The sequence below is a fragment of the Heterocephalus glaber genome, unplaced genomic scaffold (genome assembly GCF_053883595.1).
Source record: "Heterocephalus glaber isolate CG9 unplaced genomic scaffold, H.glaber_assembly_v1.0 deba00000676, whole genome shotgun sequence".
Classification (NCBI taxonomy): Eukaryota; Metazoa; Chordata; class Mammalia; order Rodentia; family Bathyergidae; genus Heterocephalus; species Heterocephalus glaber.
The window spans coordinates 26,574,119-26,598,055 of NW_028258156.1; the positions used below are offsets into that span (position 1 = coordinate 26,574,119).

Here is a 23,937-nt window from a genome sequence, read left to right on the forward strand (position 1 = left end):
CAAAAATCTGTAGTGATGCTATATGCCAATATAAATAGAAATCAAGGAGGCTGTCACATTTACACTAGCTATGAGAATAATATACCTACGAATAAATTTACCCAAAGAGGTGAATAATATTTACTATGAAAACTACAAAACACTGATAAAAGAAACTGTAGGTGACACCCTATGTTCATGGAGTGAAGGAATCCACATTATCAAAATGTCTACTCAAACCAAAGTGATCTACAGATTCAAGGTGATCTCTATTAAAACATCATTGATATGTTTCACAGAACTAGAACTAGAAAAACAACCCAACATTTATATAGAATCTGGCCAAACCTTAAATAGGCAAGCCTATCTTAAGAAAAAAGAAGAAAAGGACATTATACTACCTGACCTCCAAGCACACTACAAAGCTATAGTAATCAAAACAGCATGGTGTTGCCATAAAAACAGAACATACCAGTGGAACAAAATAGACACACTGGAGAAAGAATAGTGGTGGGAAAATTGGACATTCACATGCAGAAGAATGAAACTAGACCCATCTCTCACCAGTTGCAAAAATAAATTCAAAATAGATGAAAGAATTAAATATAAGTCCTAAAAGTATGAGAACTTTGGGGTGGGCAAGGCTTTTTTTAAAAAAAAGACAGGGCCAGGGATTTAGCTCAGTGGTGGCACCGCCTGCCTCCCAAGCACAAGGTCCCAAGTTCGATCCCCGGTACCCCCCCCAATGAATAAAAAAAAGACTATCAAAATATAGGAAGCAAGAACAAAAGTAGTCAGATGGCATCAGAGCCCTGGCCAAGTGGAAGAGAAAAACTTCCCAGGCAACTCAGTTTTACATTCTGTAAGGCACAAAGGAGAACAGGATGCCAAGGCTGGGTTCGAGATTAACAGCCTGCTCCATGCAGCAACATCTGTGGGTCCAGATACCCCTGGAGACCACCAGACTTCCTCCACTCCGGGACAAAATTTCCCACTCCTCCTGGCACTACCCCTCCCCTACCCAAAGTCCGTTACAGTTTCCCCTTGCCCAAGCACCTGAGGTCAATGGCTTTGTCACCCTTGACTATCCTGCACCCAGGCTGAAAATAAAACCTCACTTGTTGCTTCATTTTTGCCTGCTCTGGTGGTCTCAGTCATACCTCGGTTTACCCTAATAAATGGTGTTACAATAAAACTGAAAAACTTCTGCTCAGCAAAGGAAACAATCAATAGAGCAAAGAGATATAGCCTTCAGAATGGGAGAAAATATTTGCAAACTATACACCGAAAAAGGGGCTGAAATGCAGAACATATAAGGAATCCAAAAACTCAAAAGCAAAAAAACTAATTAAAAAAACCCAACAACACCACATCACCCAATTAAAATGGGCAATAGATTTAAATGCTTACACTGAGTGACCAACAATGGAATGCTATTTATTCATGAAAAAGAATGTCCTGTCATTTGTGACAACACGGATGGAAATGGAGACCTTTATGTTAAATGAAATAAACCAGGAACAGAAAGACAAGTAGTGTGATCTTACTCATGGGTGGAACCTACAAAATTTCATTTCAGAGGCTGGAAGTATTTGGGGACTGGGAAAGGTTGTCCTAAGTTACAGTTAGAAAGGAGCAAGATTAGAATTGAAACCTTTCACCATAAAGAAATGGTATGTTTGAGATACACATTTAAACTGATTTAAACATTATACAAACATATATCAAAGTGTTACATGGTACTCCATTCATATGTACAACTTTATGCACCAGTTGAACTACATTAGAAGAACTCTGTGCATGAGAGAAAGTCCAAGTGGTCTTGTTTTTAAGTCTTTTTTTTTGGTACCAGGGATCGAACTCGGGTCCTTGCGCTTGTGCAGCAGGTGGCGAAACCACTGAGCTAAATCCCTGGCCCACCAAGTGGTCTTGTTAAAGTGATTGTGTCCATCCATTAAATGTGGGTGTGAGGGAGAGTAGACTCCGAGTCACTGCTCTCCTGTCCCAGGTGCCCCCGAGCCTGGAGCTAGCTGGCCCTGGGGTGTCTGCCCTCACTCTCCTTTGCCAGGCTCCTACCCGGGGGACCCTTTTGCCTTCTGTAGTCACCAGATACTCACACATGCTGAACACAGCTGCTTGTTGTGAGCCATTATCTGGATGTCCACACAAAGCTTAATAGTCCACAATTTTTCATACTCCCAAATTAGTTCACTCACAGTAGTCTCAATTTTAACATCTGAAAGGAACTAAGGCAATATCTAATTGAACCCTAAATTTCACAGTTGGGAAAACAGAGGCCCAGAGAAGTGAATTAGGTGCTGAAAGATCACTGAGCTATTAAAGGGCATCACTTTAAAATTTTCTTGTCCCCTCCCAACCCCATCCTTCCACCCAGACAACAGTTCCACCATTTCCTGGAATATTCAGGATCGAATCTGGGGACATTTTTGAGTCATTTCCTTTATACCACCAGCCACGAAGACTCTTTGCAGGGCCTTGGTGTTGGCAGCTCTCTTGTATCTCACACCCTATTGCTTCCCACACCTCAGCTCATCTCCCACTTCCTAGGTTACTGTACTGATGGCTCCCCGGTGCTCATTCTATTGACCTTCACATGTTGCATGTTGTAACCACAGATGCTGCCTCTGCTGTAGCTCCCCCTGCATCCCGTGAAACACATCCATGGGTGTGTTTCAAATACAAAGTCCCCAGGTAATTCTAAGGGTAGCTAGGATGCAAAACCCTTTCCAAAAATATTTTCCACCACCCCTTTGTCCATGTGAATGTGATGCTCAGGAGTCTTCTATCCCTCATCATTTCTGTTAGCTTCTGGATACAGGAGTTGCCTCTGGTAAGCACCGAAACTGCTCCATCTCACCTCCCTTTGCACCTCTGCTCTTCTGTAGGAAGACTGTTTGCACTTCACTCACATCATTCGCTTCTCAGCGTTAAAATCACCTCCCAACATCCATCTTCCTTTCAAAGTGTGGAGCCCTCTGCCCTCCTGTCTGCCTTCCTGTCCCACATCCCGTGGTTTCTCATGGGCGTGTGAAGACGGGGGGCACCTGTCTCACTTCCTGGCCATCTCTTCTTCTGATCTCAGAGTCCCTTCTCATTCTGGTTGGGGGGCCCTGTTCAGGTATTTTGGCCCCTCTGTGCGGTGGAGAGCTCCCTGGGGGAAGGGACAATCCCGCACTTTCCTCTGCGGTCCCCACAGCACCCAGCAATGGCTGGCACCCAAGGCCATGGAGGTCTCCATGACACCCCCTCTCCACAGCAAGAAGTCAGACCGGAAGCCCACTCTCACCTCAGGTCCACCCACCCTAGCTGCTCCGGGTTTCTGGGAGCCTGAGTCATACCTGGCACTGCTGTAGCACAGAGGTGAACCAAGAACATTATACAGTCTGGGTTTTCAACAGGTCACGGCTCCAATAGGAGAGGACACTTTATAGAAACAATAAAACCTAGATGAGCCAGAAACAATTACCTGGAACATTCAATTAGCCAGTTTCCTTCACTTAGCTTTTAACACAAAGACTCATTATACTAAAATGAGGATAGGCAGGAATTTGTTAAAAGCAAAACACCACCATTAAGACAGATTTGGCTGAAGAGAGGCAGCCTCATGTACCTGCTCCTCCACAAAGAGCAACAAAGCAACAGGTCTGGCGGCACATGGAGGTGAGACACTGGGAGGGCACTGGAATTCAGCACCAGGAAGACAGAAACCTTGGAAAACCCAGAGACCAGGGGCAGCAGCAGAGCAAGAAAACCAAACATTCCTTCGCCGCTGCCTGGGCTCCATGGGGGCCTCACAGAGGCCTAGAATCTGCAGGGTAGTCTGCACCTGGAAAAGGGCTCCATCCCTCTGGCAGGCTCAGTGCCTGGCTGCCTCATGCCCAGACCTGACTCTGAGCAGCAGTCCTGATACAAACCCGCCGAGTGTCACGTAGTGGAGGTGCTGTAACTCAGAGGGGAGGGGATAGTGGCATCCAGGGAGCCTGCCCTGAGCCAGGGATGGCCAGTCACATGCAGGCACTCATGGGACCAGGGCTGAGGATGGGCGGTCTGCTAGGGCCCTGCCACCCCCTCCCAGAACCACATGTGGGTGTCTGTCCCTATGAAGATAGAGAAAGGGCCGTTTCCTCTGCCCAGCGATGGCTGGGTGCTTCTTGTCCCAGCTCCAGCCACTCTGCAGCCTGCTACGAGTCATCCTTGCAGGCAATGCCAAAGAAAGCAAGGGGTGACAAAGCCCTGGCCATCGCCCCTGCACAGGTGTGCACAGCTTGGGGGAAGTCTGTACTGGGCAGCAGCAGAGAGGAATAACACGTTTCCTGCACCCACACCTTGGGAGTCCCTGCAGAGGCCCACAGCTGGTCTGGTCATGCACTGCAGCAAGATGGTATGATTCCACGGGAGGAGCCGAAATGCCCACCTCACCGCTCGCTGTGAGGCCGGACCAACTGCACCAGTGTCTAATCAGCGAACATGCAGTTCGGCCCCTCACCACCAAGGAGCAGTGACTACTACTACAAGCACAGTCAAGTAAGAGAGTCAGTATCACCCAGCAGGGGCACTACTCCCACTGCAGCAGCAAGTGCACAGGGTGCACCCCACGCCCTGCTGTCTGCACCACACCTGCCTGGACTGCTTGTGTGTCCCCACTCCTGCACAGCCCACACAAACAGTGGGTATCTCTGACTCCAGCATGATGTGCACTGTGCCCAAACTCACTCAAGACAGTCTAAGAAGCTACAGGTGATTACACTGTGGCACCCAGCAGGAAATAAATCCCAAATTGTTTAACCAATATAACAAGACACATCCTACCGAGACACATCCTATAAAAGTGGTAGGGATATCCACCCCACTGGATGTATAAACCTCAATGTAGGACACAAATATGAGTAAAACCCTAAGGTAATACACTTTTAAAGTTTATTAACTCTGGTAACAGATTCCAAACATACTGAAGATTAAACGCCTGATAAAAGATTCAGAAGAATAATAATTGAAAAGCTCAAGTAGATCCAAGAGAATCAGATGAACACTTAAACATTAGAAAAATAATATAGGGCATGAATGAGATATTCAGCAAAGAGATAGATTTTTGAAAAAGGGCCAAACACAAATCTTGGAAGTAAGAGGTCTGCAGGTCAGATTTTTAAAAAATCTAGCTGAAAGCCTCAACAACAGACTAGATCAAGTAGAAGAAAAAATACTGAGGTTGAAGACAGGTCTTTTGAAATATCACTTTAGATAGAAGACAAAGCATTCCAGGTCTTGGGGACACCATTAGGAGATTAAAGTCTGTGTTTTCAGCATTCCTAGAGTGGAAGAAATAAAAACTAAGGGCATAGAAAGCCTATTCAATGAGATAATAATAGCAGAAAACTTCCGTAATCTTGGGAAAACATAGCCATCCAGGTACAGGAGGCTTACAGAACCACAGAGGGATAAAAATCACTTGATCATCTCAACAGATGCAGAAAAATTCGCCACTCAAAAAATTTGACATTCCTTCATGATAAGGGCTCTGAACAGCTTAGGTAGAGAAGGATCATCTCTCCACAAATAAAGACTCTACATGACAAACTCATAGCCAGTCACATGCCGAATGGGGAAAACTGTAAGCATTTCCTCTAAGATCAGGAAGAAGATAAAAGTGCCTACTCTGACTGCACTTATTCACTATAGTACTAGCAATTTTAGCCAGGGCAGTCAGGCAAAAGAAACAATCACAACACACACAAATAAGAAAGAAGTCAAATTGTCCCTGTTTATTTCTGTTCTTAGAAAAACCTAAATGTTCCATCAAAAAACTACTAAAATTGATAAATTCAATAAAGCAGGATATAAAGTCATCATTCAAAAATCATTAAGACAATTAGAACTGATAAATTCACTAAAGCAGCAGAATATATAATTAACATTCCCAAAGCAGTAGCTTTTCTACATATCAATAATGAATTTGCTGAGAAATCATGAATGCAGTCCTACTCACGACAGACACAAAAGAAATACAATACCTAGGAATGAACTAATGGTGTGAGAGACCCCTTCAACGAAAACTACAAAACACTAAAGAGAGAAATTGAGGAAGACATTAAAAGGTGGTTAGACCTTCATGTTCATGGATTGGGAGAATTAACATTGTTTAAATGCCTACGCTATTCAAATCGATCTACAGATTCAATGCAATCCCCATCAAAATTCCAAGGACATTCTTCACAGAACAAGAAACACCCCCGCCAAAAAACCCTACATTCATGTGGAAGCACAAATGACTGAATAATCAAAGCAACCTTGAGGAAAAAACGCCAAACTGGAGGAATCACTGATTTCAAGACATACTAGAGAGACATTAGTAACAAAATTAGCATGGTACCGGCCTGGAAATGGACACATGGGTCAGCAGGACAGAATAGCGATCTCATTTGCACAGTGGTGACAGGTAGAAACCAGGGAGCCTCAGAGGGGCCCTTGCAGGAGAGGTGGGGGCCCTTGCATGGGAAGGGTGTTGGAGATCTGCCAAAAGCACAGAGAATGCACTGCCAGACAGCGCTGACCGGGACAGGGCATTCAGGAGGTCAAAGGACAGATTCAGTGCTAGGACTTTGTCACCATGCTCACGGTCTCTCGGGGGACACATTGCTTTCCTCTAAACTCTCGCTGGAATTCAGATTTCAAAATGCAGTACGTCAGGAAGAAAGGAAAATTAGAACAGGTGTATTTTCAGAACACCAAACAGGACTTCCATGCAGGCAGGGGGACTGGAGAGGGTTTTTCTTACACAGTCCCCCCCTTCAGAGAGTGCCTTAGGGTAGAAGCGGCCTCTCATTTACCTTTGTACGCTGCTCCCTGAAAGAGCACCAGACAAACCGGGGTGTGGCCCCCAGGACTGGCACTGAGTGGGAGCCCCTGATCTGAGGGGGCTTTCCCTGAGAGGGTTCCCCAGGGCTCGGAACGAGGCTCTGTGTGGGAAGGCCAATGCTGGGGCCCTCGGTGAGGTGAGGGGTTTCCCACCCACGACCCTCACAGCAGACGCCATTTCTTGAGCACTACACGCTGGTGCTGTGCTGAGCCAGGCGGGAACGAGGCTCTCTCCGCCCCTCCTCCTCTCTAACCCTGCCGTCTGGAGGAAGCTGGGGCCAGGGCCTCTCCTCAGCTTTCCTGTTCCGCTTCTCTGAGGGAAACCTGAACGAAGCCTCTGGTTCACTTGCTCCTAGTGTCTTGCTCTTAGTCACCTTTAAAGAAGTCATAACCTCCCACAGGAGGTCACACAGCCGAGCGGCATGTCACTGCAGGAGACACCTCTGACCTGTAACCCTGGGTTACTTTCCAGGGACCTGAGGACACCTGCTGAAACCACCAACTCTTCCTTTGACGCCACAAGGCTGAAAAGCTCACTCTCAGCTCACGCCAATGCCGCCCTTTTCTGAACACACATCCCAGGGAGAACCACGGAGATTCATACACAGTGCAGACCACTTCCCTCCAGTCGCCTTTCCCCAGGCCTACAATCACCCCTCTGTCCTAGAAATGTCCCCAAGCCCCCGGCCTCCACATTTAAGGTGCACTCAAGACTTGGGTCTCCTCCTCACTGGGCTGCCTTGAAAATAACCTTTTTCTTTTGCCAAACTTGTCTCAGTGGCCTGCAAACTCTGCGGCGGTGGAAACGGGCCTGCGGGGCAGTGCGTCCTCTCCCACCGTCACCAGCCTCGTGTAAGTGTGACTGTTGTGTGGACTCTAGCAGTCCAGTCTCCGGGGACTCAGTCCTGTGGATGGGGCGACCTCCCAGGTCCCCAGCCCTCCGTCCATGCTCCCCGCTGAGGGCGGCCTCCCTCAGGGCCCTCGGGCACCCAAAATGCAGCCTGGCCAGACCTGACCCTGCCGTCCCGTCACCCGGTCAGAAGCACCTCTAGTTTGCCATTCCTATGACCACGTCCTTACTTTGGGCCCTCAATCATCTGCCTCAGCTTTTGCTATGGCATTTTAACTGCCCACATTTTTAAATAAAATCCATCCTCAAAACTACCCAAATATATTGCCAAATTCACGTTTCACATTTCCTGACGCCATCCGATTACATAAACTTTAAATTCTGTTGCTTGGCATAGAAAGCTCTTCCTTCTCTTTGGTGCTGGGATCTGACCCTGGGGTCTTGAATGCTGTACATGCCCTCTACCACCTGGGCAGACACCCAGCCCCGGGAGGCTGGCCAGAGGCCCTCCCTGCTGCCTGTCCCATTCCCAGAGAGCCTGTGACACAGCTGTTTCGAACACACATCCCCGACTTTGTGCTGTTTCCTGTGCTTAGAAGCAGCCTTACCTCCTGCTCACTCTAGTGAAATGATGGTTGTCACTCAAGGCCCGGCTAAAGTGTCAGTCAGCTGCTGTGCGGAGTGTTCTAGGATGCAGCTAAGCCGATTTAGCATACCACCCACTTGGGGTTTTCTTGCCCTTTGCCACTACTGTTCGTATTTGCTCCCTTGCCTGATTTCTCCCAGTGCCCCTACCAGCTCCTGAACACATGCAGAGCCTCTTACTCGTAAATTTTAGGTCCCAACCCCGAGCGAGGTCCCCGGGCTCATGGGGGCACCTGATAGATTTGTGGGACTGAGAAACCACAAAGAGCCCTCTCTTTTTTCTTTCCTTTTTTAAAATTAGTGACTCAAGTGAAGTGAGTTGCTTCAGACTCCCTCATCCCCATGGATTACAGACTACAGTAAATTATACAGTAAGAACAGACCTCTCTCTGTCCAGAATCAGAAAAATACACCTCTTCAGACCATGGCCACTGGGCTAGATCTCCTCAGTAATTATTCCGTGGCTTTATACACTTTCTAGCACATTGTAATTTTCCCTCTATGCACTAATTTAGCTTTCCCCTGATCAGTAAGTCATCCTTCGGAGACAGATATTTTAGGGAAACAATACGCTTCAAACAGGTTTTTGCAGACGTTTGCCAGGAGGGATTGTAACAGGGTGTGTGTAGATATTTTTTATCAGCATAAGACTATTTAATAAAGGAATGTTGAGCAGGAGATCAATTATATAATTCACTTAGTGAATTATATTATCCTTCATGTTAAATTTAAATCTATCCTAGATGGTAATTATCAAGATCATTAATAATTGGGAAATATGCTTCAGAAAAAGTTCAGAGAGTTAGCGTCAAAGAAATTGGTGGAGAGAAGCTTAGCCACAGTTGTAATTCATAGTGTGAATGGGGCAGAATCAAGCCAGAATGAGAAATGTATCAGTTTGACTCATACTTACATGGCTAAGAACGGGGACTGGGCATGAGTTTTAGTTTCTGCTAAAAAGCCAAAGTGACATTGTAAACTCCCAGTCCGATTAAATTGTGGCAGGAGCCACATGGCGCTGTAGGACTTGACAGTGGCGAGGTGGCTGCTCTAGGCCTAAATTTGAAGGGTAAAAACGTTGCTTGAACAGGTGCAAGGCAACTACATGGTTTATGTGTAACATACTTTTTCTTTCCTTAAGAATGTTTACCAAATGCTAGGCTAAAATACTGTCACTATTTGGGAATATTCATTTTGAAATAGCGGGGGATACTGTTTAGACAAAGTTATGACTACTTTAAAAAATAGTCACAAACAGCCTCTTTTTAGGAAAAATGATTTCTGTCAACTTGGTGCATCAATGAGCAAGGGGAAGGAAGAAGATGATTTCTGATGGCCCAACTGCCGCAAAGCAGGCTTAGAAGTACCCATGATGCCATGTAACGTGCAGATTTCCTGGGTCGGTGGGGATGTCTGCTGATTGTGGCTTTGTCTGGTGCAAAAGGGTGCTTTAAATTGGAGATGTAGGCTGAGAGGAGCTCATTTTAATATCTGCACAAAAGCCTGGAGAGGACTTTGTGAAGTGTGAGGAGCAGAGGTCAGCTAGTACTGCCTTGTTGTTCTCCCCTCATGCCTTCCTTCCTGCTTGGCCATGCTGGACTGGCCTCCCAGAATGCAGTTCACTTCAAACCCTCATGAGTCACAAATCCTATCTTTATCACTTGTAAGATCTCAGCTGGAAATATTTTCTAGAACTCTAGCAGTAATTAGGCAAGCTACTACTATGAAAGAGCATTATACATCAGTTAAAAACATATGCAAAACCAAAGCTTATTAGAGAAAGATAATATTCATGCAGATTTTACAAACCGTGTCTTTAGGGTGGCCCAATAAGTAGAAATATGGGGACCCATGCTTGTCACTTTTCATGCACATGGAGAGACTGGAAGGTACCATTCCTAAAGGAAGGGGAGGAACAGCCTAGGACCAATCATTAGAATTAACAGAACCAGTGACAAAGATATATTATTGTTAGAATCAAGTTTGCTTAGTATGTTTAGAGCAGTTGAATAAAAATTATCTAGGTAGCAAGAATAAAGACTTGAAGTAAAGCTAACCCTACCAAGCATGCAGCAAGTGAAATTAGTGAAAGACTGAGCTATATGCATATTTCAAAAGTAGATTTTTCTCACAATATTGAGGGCATCCTGAGGTGCTTTTAGGGAGACGCAATGTTAATAAAATTTGAAGCAGTAATATCAGCATTCTTGTAAAACATTTTCAAAATAAAGAATTTTAGCGATGTCAGCTGTCATTTGAGAATTGGCTACAGTAATTAGTTCCAATTTTAAAAAATTCTAAAGACATGCTATCCCCATGTTTACATTTAGTTTTTCTTTAATAATCTAATAAATTTTTATAGTTTCCCTATTCTCAAAAACTCTGCTTATTTATATTCAAAGTTCACAGCTGACTTGCTGGATGTAATTGCTTTCTGGAAAAAAATAAAGGTGAAAAAAATATCGCAGCAATATCTTGCCTGCTTTCCTCTGCTGCACTTACCTGCATGGGCTGTGGTTGGGAACCCAACGCTTAGCCTCGGTCGAGCCAACCGACAACCCTCGGTCCGTGTCGCCCCTGCTGAGGGGCGCAGGTCTTTCCACCCAGACAGGCTCTCTCCTCTCTGGGAGACAAGCCCCTGAGGAGGGCAGTACCAGCCCTGTCCCGCCTGCTCCTCTGCTTTCTCAGCTCTGCAGTGGACGGAAGGGGCGCATGCTCGTCTCGAGGCTAACGTCAGCAGAGGGACGTGGTCTTCGTGGCCCCGACGTGTGGAGGCCCGGTGCCCTCTACCAGGACCCACCGATGACCCTCCCGAGATACACGCGCGGCCCCCTGCACATCCGGGAGCTGCCTGGGGCTGCACACCGACTCTGGACGGCGTGGCAGGGGTGTCGCTCCTCGCCTGGTGCCTTAGAGGGAAGGAACAGCATGGTGGGAGCAAAGCAGAACCTCTCCGTGGTAAGGAAGCGAACGCTTCACAAGTGGGATGACTGTCACAAGTGGAAATTAAATTTCAGGATCGAGTTTATCATTTAGCCCTGCCAAGACTCAAGTAATTTCACGTGAAAATGATCGAACTGTTTCAGTGTCACACAGAGAAGGCTCTCGTTTGGCTTTAAATACGGCCTTTCCTGGACTTGAAAGACAGGTTCTGGGAGACTTCAGGACCAAAAGTCAGATCAAAGGGTTCAGGACGCGGTGGCAATAAATGTCGTGAAGCCAGCATAGAAACTACAGGGAAATGTGACAGAGTCGCATACTACATCAGGCGTCTTTATGTGTGTCCAGCCCTCAGCCCCAGGGTCCTCATGAAGCCAGGGTCACCACATGCTAGACAGGGCCCACCTGAAGGCCAAGACCCTTCCCCTGAAGGGTGAAGGCCTGCTCTTCCGGTAGCACACATCTGAGACACATCGCGATGAACAGGTGTTCAGTCTGGGCCAAGTGTGTTTGTACTACGAAAATGATTTTGAGCCAGACAGCACACTGAGGAGCATGTGATTCTCCAAACTTAAGAGATTTTTGTTACAATTACGCCATAGAATTCAGGCCTAGAGTAAGGCACTGTGTTATTTTATATTTGGCCTGGACTGAGGGAGTTCAGTTAAAAAAGAAATCCCCGGAGGCCTTTATCATTATAGGACATTGGGGCAAAAGCAGCACTGAGCAAGGTTGTAGGTGCAGTGTTTGAACAAAAATCTAGCCTTATGGAAAAAATATGGAGATAGTAAAAGGATTAGTTGTTTCCAGGGGTCAGAAGGGAGGGAGGAGGGAATACTCAGACCCCGAGGATTTTAGGGCAGCTAAAATATGTTGTCATGATGGTGGACATGCGCCATTATATACATGTTTGACCCATAGGATGACAACACTGAGAAAGACCTTAACATCAACCGAGGACTTCTAGTAAGAATCACGCGCTGCTGCGGGCTCAGCATTTGCAATAAATTCACACTGCGATGGGCACGTGGGTGATGGGGGAGCTAGGGCTGAGGCAGCGGGCTGGATCCACCCAAGGCTATCTGAAGGTGTTGGATTTTGCTGTGAGCATCTGGACAGCAGAGTTTTGTTGGCAAACTCCTTGCTAGGGTCAAAACTTTTTCTGCAATGTCTCCACGTCAAGAGGAGCGAAAACCTCACGGTGGGAAAAACAGCTTGGGGATGTAGCACCAACTTCTCAGGTGGACCAGCTGAGGCAATGGGTGCTCATCTTAGGTCAGCACCATCATGTGTGAGCCACAGTGAGAGGAGAACCATGCTCAGCTTGTCACAAAGCCTGGGGGATAAAAAAAAGCAGTGAACAATGAGGGGAAACACAGTCCCCTTTCTTCCTCTAAGGTCTTAGACTGTGGAGAGACTCACGAGGAGGCAGACTCTTCTTTTACAACGGGGCTAGAAGAGACCTTAATCTCCAGAGCACAGAATCTGTGCATGGCTCTTGGAAATGTGTGGTCCTAGACCCAATGGACTCCATCCGAATCTGAGGGCAGAGCATGAGAGGGAACCTAGTACCTGCACAATGTTCTGAACTATTCCACAGTGTTTCCACTAGGAAAGCTGCCTCTCGGACTCCAGTGGGAAGCAGTCCTCTCACAGCAAGCTCAGCGTCGTGTAGGGACAGGCGAAGGAGTGTTCCTGCGAGACTCTACAGCATGGCTCTCCGGGACCGTGGCTGGAGGACCAGGGAACTCCTGGTTTCCCAGGCTCCTATGGCTTCTCTTCTCAGTGGGGTTTGGCAGGGCTCTCTCTTGGGTCCTCTCCCACCATAACTTAAGTGTTTGGGGACTGGTAGAGGCTGAAGGTTAAGAACTAAAAGGTCTTCTTGGTAGAATTTTAAAGTCCTTGTGTAGTCTAATGTATTTAGTCCTAAATATGTAAAAAGTGAGGGCCTGCAGGTAGTAGCGCATCATTTAAGATTTTTTTTTTTTTTAGATATTCTTAAAGTGAAAAAAATGTGCGTTGCAAATCACAAAGAATGTGTAAAAAGAAGGAATTTCCTTATAATCTGGGACTTATGGGGGGAACCATGATTAGCACACCTGCTGGATGAACTTCCGGCTCACCACCATGGAATTTATAATTCAGATGAGGCCTAGGCAGAGATTCGCCCCTACTCAGCAAGTCCTTTCTTGAGAAATAGTATGAGTTATTAGGATACATATTACAAAGGAAATGCTTAACACACAGAAGACGCCAAGCCCTCTTCAAGAATCCCTAATGCTCCAGAAGGACTTATTAAATTCAATGAATAATACAAGCCATCTTACTGTCTCCATGAGAGGGGATCCTGTGAGGCCTTTTCCCGAGTCACCACTGTGTCAGAAACAGTTGCTGCCTACAGGTTCACCCTGAGGCCGTCCACCCACCTCGGACAGGGCTATTGCTTCCTCCAGTGCCCACAAAATGTCAGGCACACAGTAGGTGCTCAGGATAACTTGGTTTACTAGAGGAAAGAGCAGCTGTGTTAATGAGTGACATGAATCCCGGGTTTGTCCCATATGGAATGTTTGGTAAGAGCATACTGTCTGCAATTTACCTTTGAATGAATAGGGGGAAGAAAGGAATTGCTGAGCAAATATAAATAAGAAAAGGATGTGCTTATGTTTACTTGTCAGCATATAAAATGAAGGCTAAGCATTACTCACTGCCATCTAAGACCATTTCTAACGTCTGCAGTTCAAGATGACTGCCTGATATGTTATTGTAAGTTGTTTTAATTCACTGAGTGAAGAGAGGTTTTAACTCAACAACTATTTGGTCCATTTATTTCTTCAGCTATAGTCACTTGCTCAGAGAGGTCTTCTCTCTACCCACTACAGTTTTATTATACTTATAAAATGTAAATTTCATTTACTAAGGGCCTAGAATGGAGTCTAAACCTGTTAGAGATACAGCGAACTTGGAAAATGGACGCGCAGGCAGAAGCATCAGTAAGGGACGGGCTACTGTTCCCCTCCACGTGGGCGACTGCTGTTAAGCACTGGCCGGCTGTCCACACTGTGAGAATGCTGCTTCGTTCTCTTTCCTCTCTGAGCCATCGCAGGTGCACCTGTCACAACTGGGCTGTGTGCAGTGTTCCACACAGGGACACCTGCCCTGCTGCTTTCTATGAGAATCAGCAGGCCAGAGCACCAACTGAGACTGGAAAGCACATCTGCCTCATTTGGATCAAGTCTGAACAGTGAATGTTACCAGGAGATGCTCCACTTTGGGGTGACTGCTTGAGATGGGACTTTTTTCATCCACGAGCACTTCTGTTTACCTTGACCCTGGATGTGTAGCTCAGTTTACAAATCAAGTGTGTGCGCTCTCACGTGCTGTATGCCTGGAATGCTAAGGAAGGGCACCTGTATTTCAAGGCTGGGGGTTAATTTGTATAATTTATTCCTGTGCAGTTTTACAACCACGATGCAGACTTCCATTTCTCTCAACCTTCTGGATTTAATTTGAATAGCAACGACCAGTGCTGAGGAGGGCACCGTGTTTGATGCCTTGTCTTTTGATTCTTTTCTTAGTAGGTGAAGCTTTCTTACTCCTGCCTGTCCTTGAGATACATGTCAGGGGAGGAGGAACTCATACATTCCACTGAGTTTATAGTCAACAAATGCTTATCCTGAGGACTAGAGCTGGTGTTGAAAAGTTTCTCATTCAAGGACTTAACTCTAAGAAGCAAGTTCTCCTCCAAAGTCCTTGTCATTTTCCAGCGCCCCCTGTAGCTGCTCCACAGCTTGTAGGTACAGCCACGGCTTCTGTGGCTGCACGTATTGGTCTACGCCTCTGAACTGGCTGAGGCATCAGAGGAGGAGCAGTCTCCTGGTGATCGAGGCTGGCTTATTCGAAGTGTGTTTACTCTCCTCCTCAGCTTACTCAGATTCATGCTGATTTTGATTAGCCAGTGATCTGACAGGTTGCCCTTGGTGTTTTCTTCCTATGTACCATGCTTATCTTGCTGTCACAGATCACCTTAAGAACTCCCAGCTCCAGTTTTGCATTTGTCCTCGAGTCCAGATAAGGGTCTTGCCTCTGAGCTGCTCTGAATCCCGAGTTCTGTAGGTGTCAGAGGGCTCCAGGGTGGGTATCACTTAAAACCCGCGCCCACAGTCTGAGGATGTGTCCCCATTCCCAGTGCCCACCCTTTCCAGCCTGGCTTAAGCCTGCAGGTCCCCTAACAAGTTAAGTTTGTCTCCTACAGACCCTGATTACCTTGGTAACGGACTTTTAAGGATGGAACTTGCACCAAGTTTAGGATCTTACAAAGGCAAAAGAAGGAAACAAGCAAGTTTAAATTAATATTGGATGGGAAATGCAGCTGTCCTGCGATCTGGTTCCACCTGGACAAGGCGGGTTATATTCTTGGTTCTATTTATTGGTAGCCTATTTTCTGTTATTGCTGTCATGCTATGTTATCTTTTCCTCTGAAGAATTTTATTAAAATACACTCTAGTTTATCTTGGACAACAACTTCTGTTTCATGATGTAGTCTGTTTGATGCTGGAGGAATACATTTCTTAGCTGTGGGTTCTCCTCATACCTTGAGGGTTATTTGCAGAGCCAGGAATGTGGCCACATCCTTGGTTTGCTTTTCTTGTAGCAGTGAGCAAGCTCAGCAGACCGATCCCACTCGCTGGGAGAGGCCTGCGTGTGCGGTGGGCACCGGGCTGGGTCAGGGAACATGACTGGTAAATAGTCCCCTGCATTAATACAAATGGTGTTGCCTCGTCCATAAGGGTGGCTCGCTGTACTCAAACTGCTTATACAAATGACTCTGCTCATGGCCAACAGCTGCTTTCTTCAGGGAGCCTGGAGTTCTGGTATGTGCCCGGCAGAGGGCGCTCTGCACAACCAGCCCAAGTGAGAACCATGCAGACCGGGTTGCTAATGGGCTGCCGCAGTCCTTGCTGCACTTTTAGTGCAGCACACAAGGACGGGATGGCTCCTTACAGGAGAGAAAAAGCATAGAGAAGCCCGCTCTCGACTCTCCCTGAGTCCGCCCCACCAGACTCCACCGTGAGCCATATCTTCAGAGCGCTAATAAATCTGAGCCACGAATACAACTCTACTCTATGACCCAGGAGTCCTCCTCTCAGGCCTCCGAAGGAAGCAGTGGTCTCGGGGAACCCTGGGCCTGTTAGTTGGTAGGAAATTCTAGATGTAGCATGTAAGGGCCTTATCCTCAGACATGCTCACCGGATCCCAAATCTCTTGGTTTCTCCAGGGCCACTGGGCTCTTTCACTTTAGCTTTTCCAGATGCACTAATGTCTACTGGGTCGATGGCTATTCTTTTACTCTCCTAAAGAAGACTGCTCTCCTCTGCTAAACTTTTCCTTTTGTGGCATCATCTCCAGCTTGTTTTATAGTGGAATCCATGCCCATCTAATATCAACAGTCACTGGTGAGCTCTAATCTTACTGGAAAGTCTGACTGAATATTTAGCCAACAAATCTGCAAAGCAGCTGCACCTAAGAATATCGACAACTGGGCCCTCAAAAGTGTGCCCACATATTTAAGAAGTTCTTCGAGTTGGCTAATGTGAGTGACTTTTCCAGGTCTTTTGGATGATGTGAATGAAATAATGTTGACATGATCTTGAATTGTTTTGTTTTGTTCTGAAGCATATTTTTACTGCCTTTTTGACTCAGGGTAACTCTGGGTGGGTGAATTCTTCTGTGTGCAGTTTGAACTGTGCCTCAGTTGGCCAGCAATGCTCTCCTAACTGTTCACGGCATGCAAGCAGCTGAAGGGGTGGACAAAGCAACAATTCTATGAAAGGTTGCACAGCAGAGGACAGGCACTGGGTCAGCGTAACTTTTTGAAGATTAACTTCTTAGAGCAATAACAACAATAGTAACTCTATGAGAATTACTTGGCATAACCAATAGGTCTTGCCATGGAGTGAAGTATACCGTTACTATGGGGTTTATTTATTTTTAAGACAGGGTCTGTTATGTAGTTCAGGCTGGCCTCAAACTCATGACAGTCCTCCTGTCTCAGCCTATCGAGTGCTGGGATTTCAGGCATGTGCCGTGAGGCATTTTTAAATAAGTAATAGAATTTCACAGGTCACTTGGGTATTACTGTATCAGTTCATGCTCTAGGGCACAAAAACTTATTCTATCCCAAGAGTTCAGATTCTTTACAAAGGGGTTAATGTTGGCGGCATGCAGCAGGACTAGCCTTGTACTTATCGCTAATATTAATATTTAAAATATTTCATTAGATCCAAGCACCAAGGGTGGGAACCTGGGATCAAACATTTCCTTGGGCATAGAGCCAGCTCTTTAGAAACTTCTAATGCTTTCCAACTCAATGTGAGAGATTTCTGACTCTTTTTGTTGGAGTTGTGGAAACAAAATGTTTTTAAGGCCTTTGCATTCAGATATTTTAATTACACTCATGATACTTATCTACCTTGCTAAATAAGGAGACATCATGTAGTTAGATAACACATGAAAAAAAGCACAATTTGAAAGGGAAAAGTGCTCTGAAATTTTGTGGGTAGGGATGGGGGTGAGAGGGAATCACTTTATCTAGAGCCCACTTCTCAGAGCAGCAGTCAGATCTTCCCCTAAGATCTGACTGAAGATTAAAATCTGTGATTCCTGATGTCTGTCTCTTTTCTGAAGTTTTTTTTTTTTTTTTTTGGTACCAGAGATCAAACTCAGGACCTTGAGTTTGTGCAGCAGGCGGTGGCACCACTGAGCTAAATCCCTGGCCCCTGAGGTTGTTTTTAAAGACCAGCTCAGGTCTGGAGCTTTTCATGTAAAGACCACTCAGCTGATTCTGCTATACTAGTTATGCTGCCACCGTGTCTGTAACGGGCTGCAGGGAGATAAAAACTTCAAGTATTTTTAAAGGCAACTCTATGAGTTAAAGTGCATTTTAAAGCGTTCCTCAAAAGCATATAGAAACACAATACAAGAACGAATTTTGGGATAATTCCTAAATGCCAAGAAATACAACCACTGTGTGGACTGAGGTTGGCAGCTTAAACCTCCCACCCTGAAGATTCACCCGCTTGTGCCTGGCCTCACTTACGCACCCTATGGGACAGTCAAATGCATAAGTGGTTGTAGGCAGTAACTGGTACATTACTGTAGTCTCAAATGAACAGGACTACCCATCAGATCGCAGACATTCTAATGGGTAAGTGGTGCTGGTCTCCCTGCACACTCAGAGATGCCCTGGACATCAGACATTGGATATTTTCAACATTCCCTAACCGAGGGAGCAAATCAGAAGTGCTCACACACGTCTGCACCCTTACACACACACACACACACACACACACACACACACATCTGTATCTACCGATAGCTGAGCATACATTTAGGTAGAAAGAGAACTGGTGCAATTTTATAAATAAGCTCAGGGATTTTACAGTACACAGAAGCAGCAGAAGAAAGTGAACGGAAACGTGAAACGCACCATACTCTGGGACCTGTCCTGTGCCTCTCTTGAGCAGCAGCCGCACCCTCCTTCCTCCGGATTTGATGAGTTCTATTGCTCTGGCGTGGGTCATGTCCCTTGTGCTTTCCCCATTGATTTCAATGATTTGATCTCCTACCTGTTAATTAAAGACAAATTAAGTCAGCCAAGGATGGTTTGTACTCAAGTTGCATTTCCAACAGAATTACAAAAAAGAAAAGAAGAAGCAACCCTAGAAAACCAATTTCCTAAGAGAGCTGAGCGGTCCAGTTGCAGTCTACTGCGCTTAGAAGAGGCAAATGCCTGCTTGGCTGCCTCCTGACTTTGACCCCCACACTTTATCTACCTTTTTCGACCATGGTTGTGGCCATCTGCTCCTTATACTTAGCCAATGTGGCAGAGGCTGTAAAGTACTTAGCATTTAAAAACAATCAGAAAATACATCTGATCCCACAATAACCTGGCACCTTTGCTTTAAACCAAGATGCCAATATTTAAGAACACTGAATATATATCACCAGCTTTGGGCTTAGTGCACTAATTAAGCATGCTGGATGGAGTGACTGGTTTCTGCGCATCTCTCAGAATTTTTGTCATGCATCATTTACATTTCCCTGGGTGCTATTGCAATTTTGCCTTCGTTGTAAACAGTGGTTGGTTGCTATTGAAGTTTGATGATGAATTTTCAATCACAGTTCCTTGCATTAAAAATGAGACCCTCTATTCTCTACCCATGACTAATGCCCTTGTTAAATCTTAGCCACGCTTGCACCTGGTTACCAGAAACTAGTTAAATACCAATCCCTCCTGCTTTGCCAAAGATGCCTGGGTCCCACGAGCAATTCCTATTTAGCCTTCGTGAATAGATATTTGGAATAAGAGAGGTTCAACCATGAGCGTGTCATGTAACCCCCACAGTACCATGCTGTCAGGAATCTTTGAGTTAAAATATGTCTCATTCCAGCACAAGTTACTTCAGACAAATCAGCTAAAAAAGCACAGTGAGTTGCTCTGCAAAAATGCTCTTCTACTGGGTCTCTTAAGCAAAGCAGATCTTAAATTCTACAATGCAGACAAAACCGCCGAAAGATGGTGCAGGCGCACAGCGCAGGTTGGCCAAGAACAGGAAGACAGTTGTCACCGCGGTGGCCAGAGAGCCTGGAAAGAAGGCCCCGGAGTTGGGGGAGGAACAAACGCACATTTGCTGTAGCAAGGGTGTGACACCTCTCCAGAGGACTCGAAGGGTCCTTACCTCTTCCAGGACCATAAAGACGTCCCTTCGTGTGCCTGGCGGCCTTTGGAAGCAAGGTTTGGGGGAACGGAAGAGGGAAGAGGACGGCCCCATCGGAATGACTTCCGCACCCCACGGAGGAGCCAGGAAGACTGGACTCAATTTACTTCAGCGCCAGCACCTTTCACAGGCTGTCTCCCACCTTCTGAGGTAAAAGGCGTCAGCTGGAGTTGAGCAGCCAGCCAGAGGCTTGGAATATAAACCAGTGGCAGAAGTGGGACCAGTACGCCGGCAGCACCACCCGGCACTGAAGCGCCGCAGCACGGCATCAATGACAAAGCGGAAAGAAGAGTTCAAGGAATTACAGGGAGAGTCTTCATTCCCGGCTCGACTGTCTTCTGAGCGTCTGGTCATCGCTCCACGGGGCCACTAAGCAGCTTCACCTGGAGGTCCCAAAGGCAACTCCAACTCAGCAGCAGCAGCAGCAGCAGCAGGTGGCGCTTTCCTGCCCTCCTCCTCTTAATTTCTAACCCCGGCTCTTCGCCCAGGTCAGCAGCGTGCGGGTCATGTGGGCTCCCTATTTCCACGGCTGCTCCGCATCCATCCCCACCCTTGTGTGTCCCGTGGCCCATGGCTCAGCCCAGGTCCCGCTGGGGTTGTTCCTACATTCTCTGTGCACTCGCCCTCCAAGCTGTGCTGCTCGCCGGCACCAACGTCGTTCTTGGGAGTCTTTCCGCGTGTGTCAGGCTCACTGAGGCCTCCAGCCCCTTCCGCATGCCACGCTTCCCACTGTCTTCTCTTCCCCAAAGACTGGAGCGCTCCTGACCTTCCTCAAGGTCAGTCCAAGAATCTTCTCACGGGTCCCTTCCTCAGCCCTTTTCAAGGAGTCCGGGAAGCAGAGGCGTCTGTTCTGTCCATTAGCCCTGGCTCCCCACTGGTATTTATCCTGCTTTGTTACAGATTTATGACCCTCTCTTCCCTCCCAGACTGTGTTTTCCTCTGGTAAACACTTTTTGAGTTCCTATTATTTGCCAGAGACTACTAGGGAAGTAGAGACAAATGGTATGATTTCTATTTACGGTAACTTCTCTGTCTAGTTGGGGAAGAGAGTGGGTGAGATTACCATTCGATGTATCTTTGCTTTGACAGACGCCCTTGAAAAGCACCGAGGGAACAGGAGGGGGACCTCGGCTCCAGAAGGCGTGGGGCGGGGAGTCAGGAGAGCTGCTGGGAGCTGGTGTCCTCTCCGCTGAGTTTCGGAATATCAGCAGGAGCTCCCCAGGGGACAAGCACTCCGTAGGAAGCAGCATGTCCAAAGACCCCGAGATTTGCCACTTGGTGGAACTGGGGATCAGTAGTTTCTTGTGCGACTCAGGAGTTTGGGCCTTATTTTGAAGGCAGCAGTAAGGCACTGAAATTTTTAAACAGGAAGTAAGCTGGCCATGGAAGCAAGAGTCTCTTTGTGTTCATTTTCCCTTTTCTGTACAGGGCTCATGAGAATTTCAGAAAGAAAAAGTGGCATGGAAGAGGGGTGGTTTGGAAAACTGGGCGGCAGAGGGCTCAAAGGCAGGGCTGCTGCCCCCTGAGGAATGTGTAGGGACGGGCTGTGCCAAGGGTTGGGATGCTCTTTTCATTGACTTCCCTGGAGCCTGGGTACACTGGTTTGCTTGGTAAGTTTCCCCAACTTCACCTTTCCATGCAGCTCCTCAGAGGCAGAAGAGAACAGATGACAGAAGGGAATCCAGGGTCAGAGCCCTCACCTAAGAGCGTTCAGCCTCTCCTGAGGCCCCTTCCCATTCCAGGGGGCAGGAGGGCAGCCTGCTGACTCTGATATCACTGAGAGCAAAGAAAGTTTGGGAGTGGTGGGAAATACTGCCAAATTCAGAAGCACACCGTCAGCAGGCGGACGTGGTTAGATAAAGGATGGAACGACTCCCGCCGACAGACTCAGTGCTACAGGGTGCTGGGCTTCCACAACAGTGGGACCAGCCTTGACTCTGTGTACTCTTTCCACCACAGAGCCAGCTTCACATGAGCTCTGTTACTAATATGAAGCTTTAATGGTTTGCATGTGTTCTTAGAGAATTTTTCAGTTGGGCATGGTGGCACGAGCCTACAATTCCAGCACTCTGGCAGGCAGAGGCAGGAGGATTCCAAGTTTGAGCCTAGCCCAGCAACTTAATGACTTAGTGAGACCCTGTCTCAAAATGAAAAGGTGGAGGGAGAGCTGGAGATGTAGCTCATTGCTGAGGCCCTGGGATCAATCTCAATACAGAAAAAAGAAAATATTACATTCCAGTGAGAACTGAGAGAGATGGAGAGGGGAGGAGGGAGGGAGGGAGAGAGAGAGAGAGAGAGAAAAGAAGGACAAGGACTCAAAACCCTTCAGGAAGGGTGTGTAGCTTTCTGTGGGTCAAGGAGATACCAAATTTGGGAAAGTAACCGAAGGACCTAAGAATTCTTATGGAAGACATGCTTTTATCTGTGGCCCCTTGGGGCCCCTAAAAACCTTAGAGTAAAGCTGTTTCTCAGGGTGAGGCAGCTGAGCTGACTTCTGTCCCTTGGCAAAGTCTAATAACTCCGCATTTCTATTCATGCATTTCCACTCATACATCACAGCAGATTTCCTTTAACAGAAGTATTACCATATCCTTGAGCTTGCTGGAGGCTCTGCATATAAATACATTTTCTCTTCTTACTGGAAGGCCAAGGTAGGTAAATGGAAATGTTCAGAATTTCTTACGTGATTAATAATTCAGGAGGTGAGAAAAATTTCAAACTTTGTACTGCACACATTTTTGTAGCCAAGTCATGTAGGAAGTGTTTGGTTGGACTCATTGCAATCTTCTTGTTTGGTTTTTGTTTCTGTGGTGCTGGATCTAACCCAGGACCTCACACATGCAAGGCTAGTGCTCTAACACTTTGCTAAATCACCAACCCTCAATGAATCTTTGTAAGAGTTAGATTACATTGTGGGTTTACTTCAGCCCCAGGTTGTAGTGGTCCAAATTGCTGCTGGCCATCTTCACAAACACGCTTAATCAGATTTTGTCACTTAATTGCCCTTGTGTTAGTTAGCTTTTCAACACTGTGATCAAATACCTGGTAAAAACAGATTAAAGGAGGAAAGCTTTCCTTCAGCTCATGGTGTCAGGGCTTTAGTTCATGGTAGGCTGGCTCCATTGCTGTGGGCCTGAGGACAGGCAGAGCATCATGCTGAAAGAGTGTGGTGGAGGAAAGCTGATCACCTCATGGCCTCCAGGAAGCAGAGAGAGGGGAAGGAGCCAGGGAAGAAGGGGCCGGGGACCAGATGGAGTCCTGTGGCTAATGCTTCCACACTTCACTTTCTTCCACTAGGCCCCACATCCCAAGTTTCTGTCTTTCCTAGTAATGCCATCAAATCATGATCTCATCAATAGGTTAATCCACCCATGAATTCAGAGCCTTGGGAATCCAGTATCCTTCCAAAAGCCCCACCTCTGAGCACAGGAGCCACCTGAGGCAACATTTCAGATCTAAACCTCGACAGCCCCATGCCAGCACAGTACCACAAGAAACTGTTTTGCCTGATTATAGATGAGTGAATGACCCCAGACTGTAATTAGATGTGAGGAATTCAGCTTCTTTTGAATATCGTCCAAATAAATAATGGAAATTCTTTGTTCCTTATGTTATGCAGGACTTACTGTGGGCTGGATCGGTGCCTAATGCTCAAGGCCACAGGTTGATGCCATCGCAATCCCTCAATTGGAGGCTGGTTTCTCCCATTGACCCCAGACCCTTCGTAGGCAGGAATACACCCATTGTCCTTGTGTCATCTCTACCTGGCAGGTGCACCCACAGCTACTCATGGCTGCGTCAAAGCATGCTTGGTGTGCTCTGCAGACTACGGTAAACTACTTTATCCTCACAACATAGGCTCAGCTTGAGGGC

General features: G+C 46.7%; 1 protein-coding gene across 12 annotated transcripts in view; it reads right to left on the minus strand.

Moving 5' to 3' along the window:
- The window catches only part of Magi2 (membrane associated guanylate kinase, WW and PDZ domain containing 2), a 1,273,508-nt gene that overhangs the window by 35,543 nt on the left and 1,214,028 nt on the right, over window positions 1-23,937 (minus strand). For 10 of the 12 annotated variants that reach the window (XM_087206547.1, XM_021253974.2, XM_087206545.1 and 7 more), the window contains one exon: window positions 18,774-18,912. In XM_087206547.1, coding sequence (XP_087062673.1) covers window positions 18,774-18,912 — 139 coding nt within the window. Of the gene's footprint in view, window positions 1-10,156; window positions 10,246-18,773; window positions 18,913-23,937 lie in introns of all 12 variants that reach the window. The other 2 variants (XM_087206548.1, XM_087206550.1) reach the window with 1 other exon arrangement.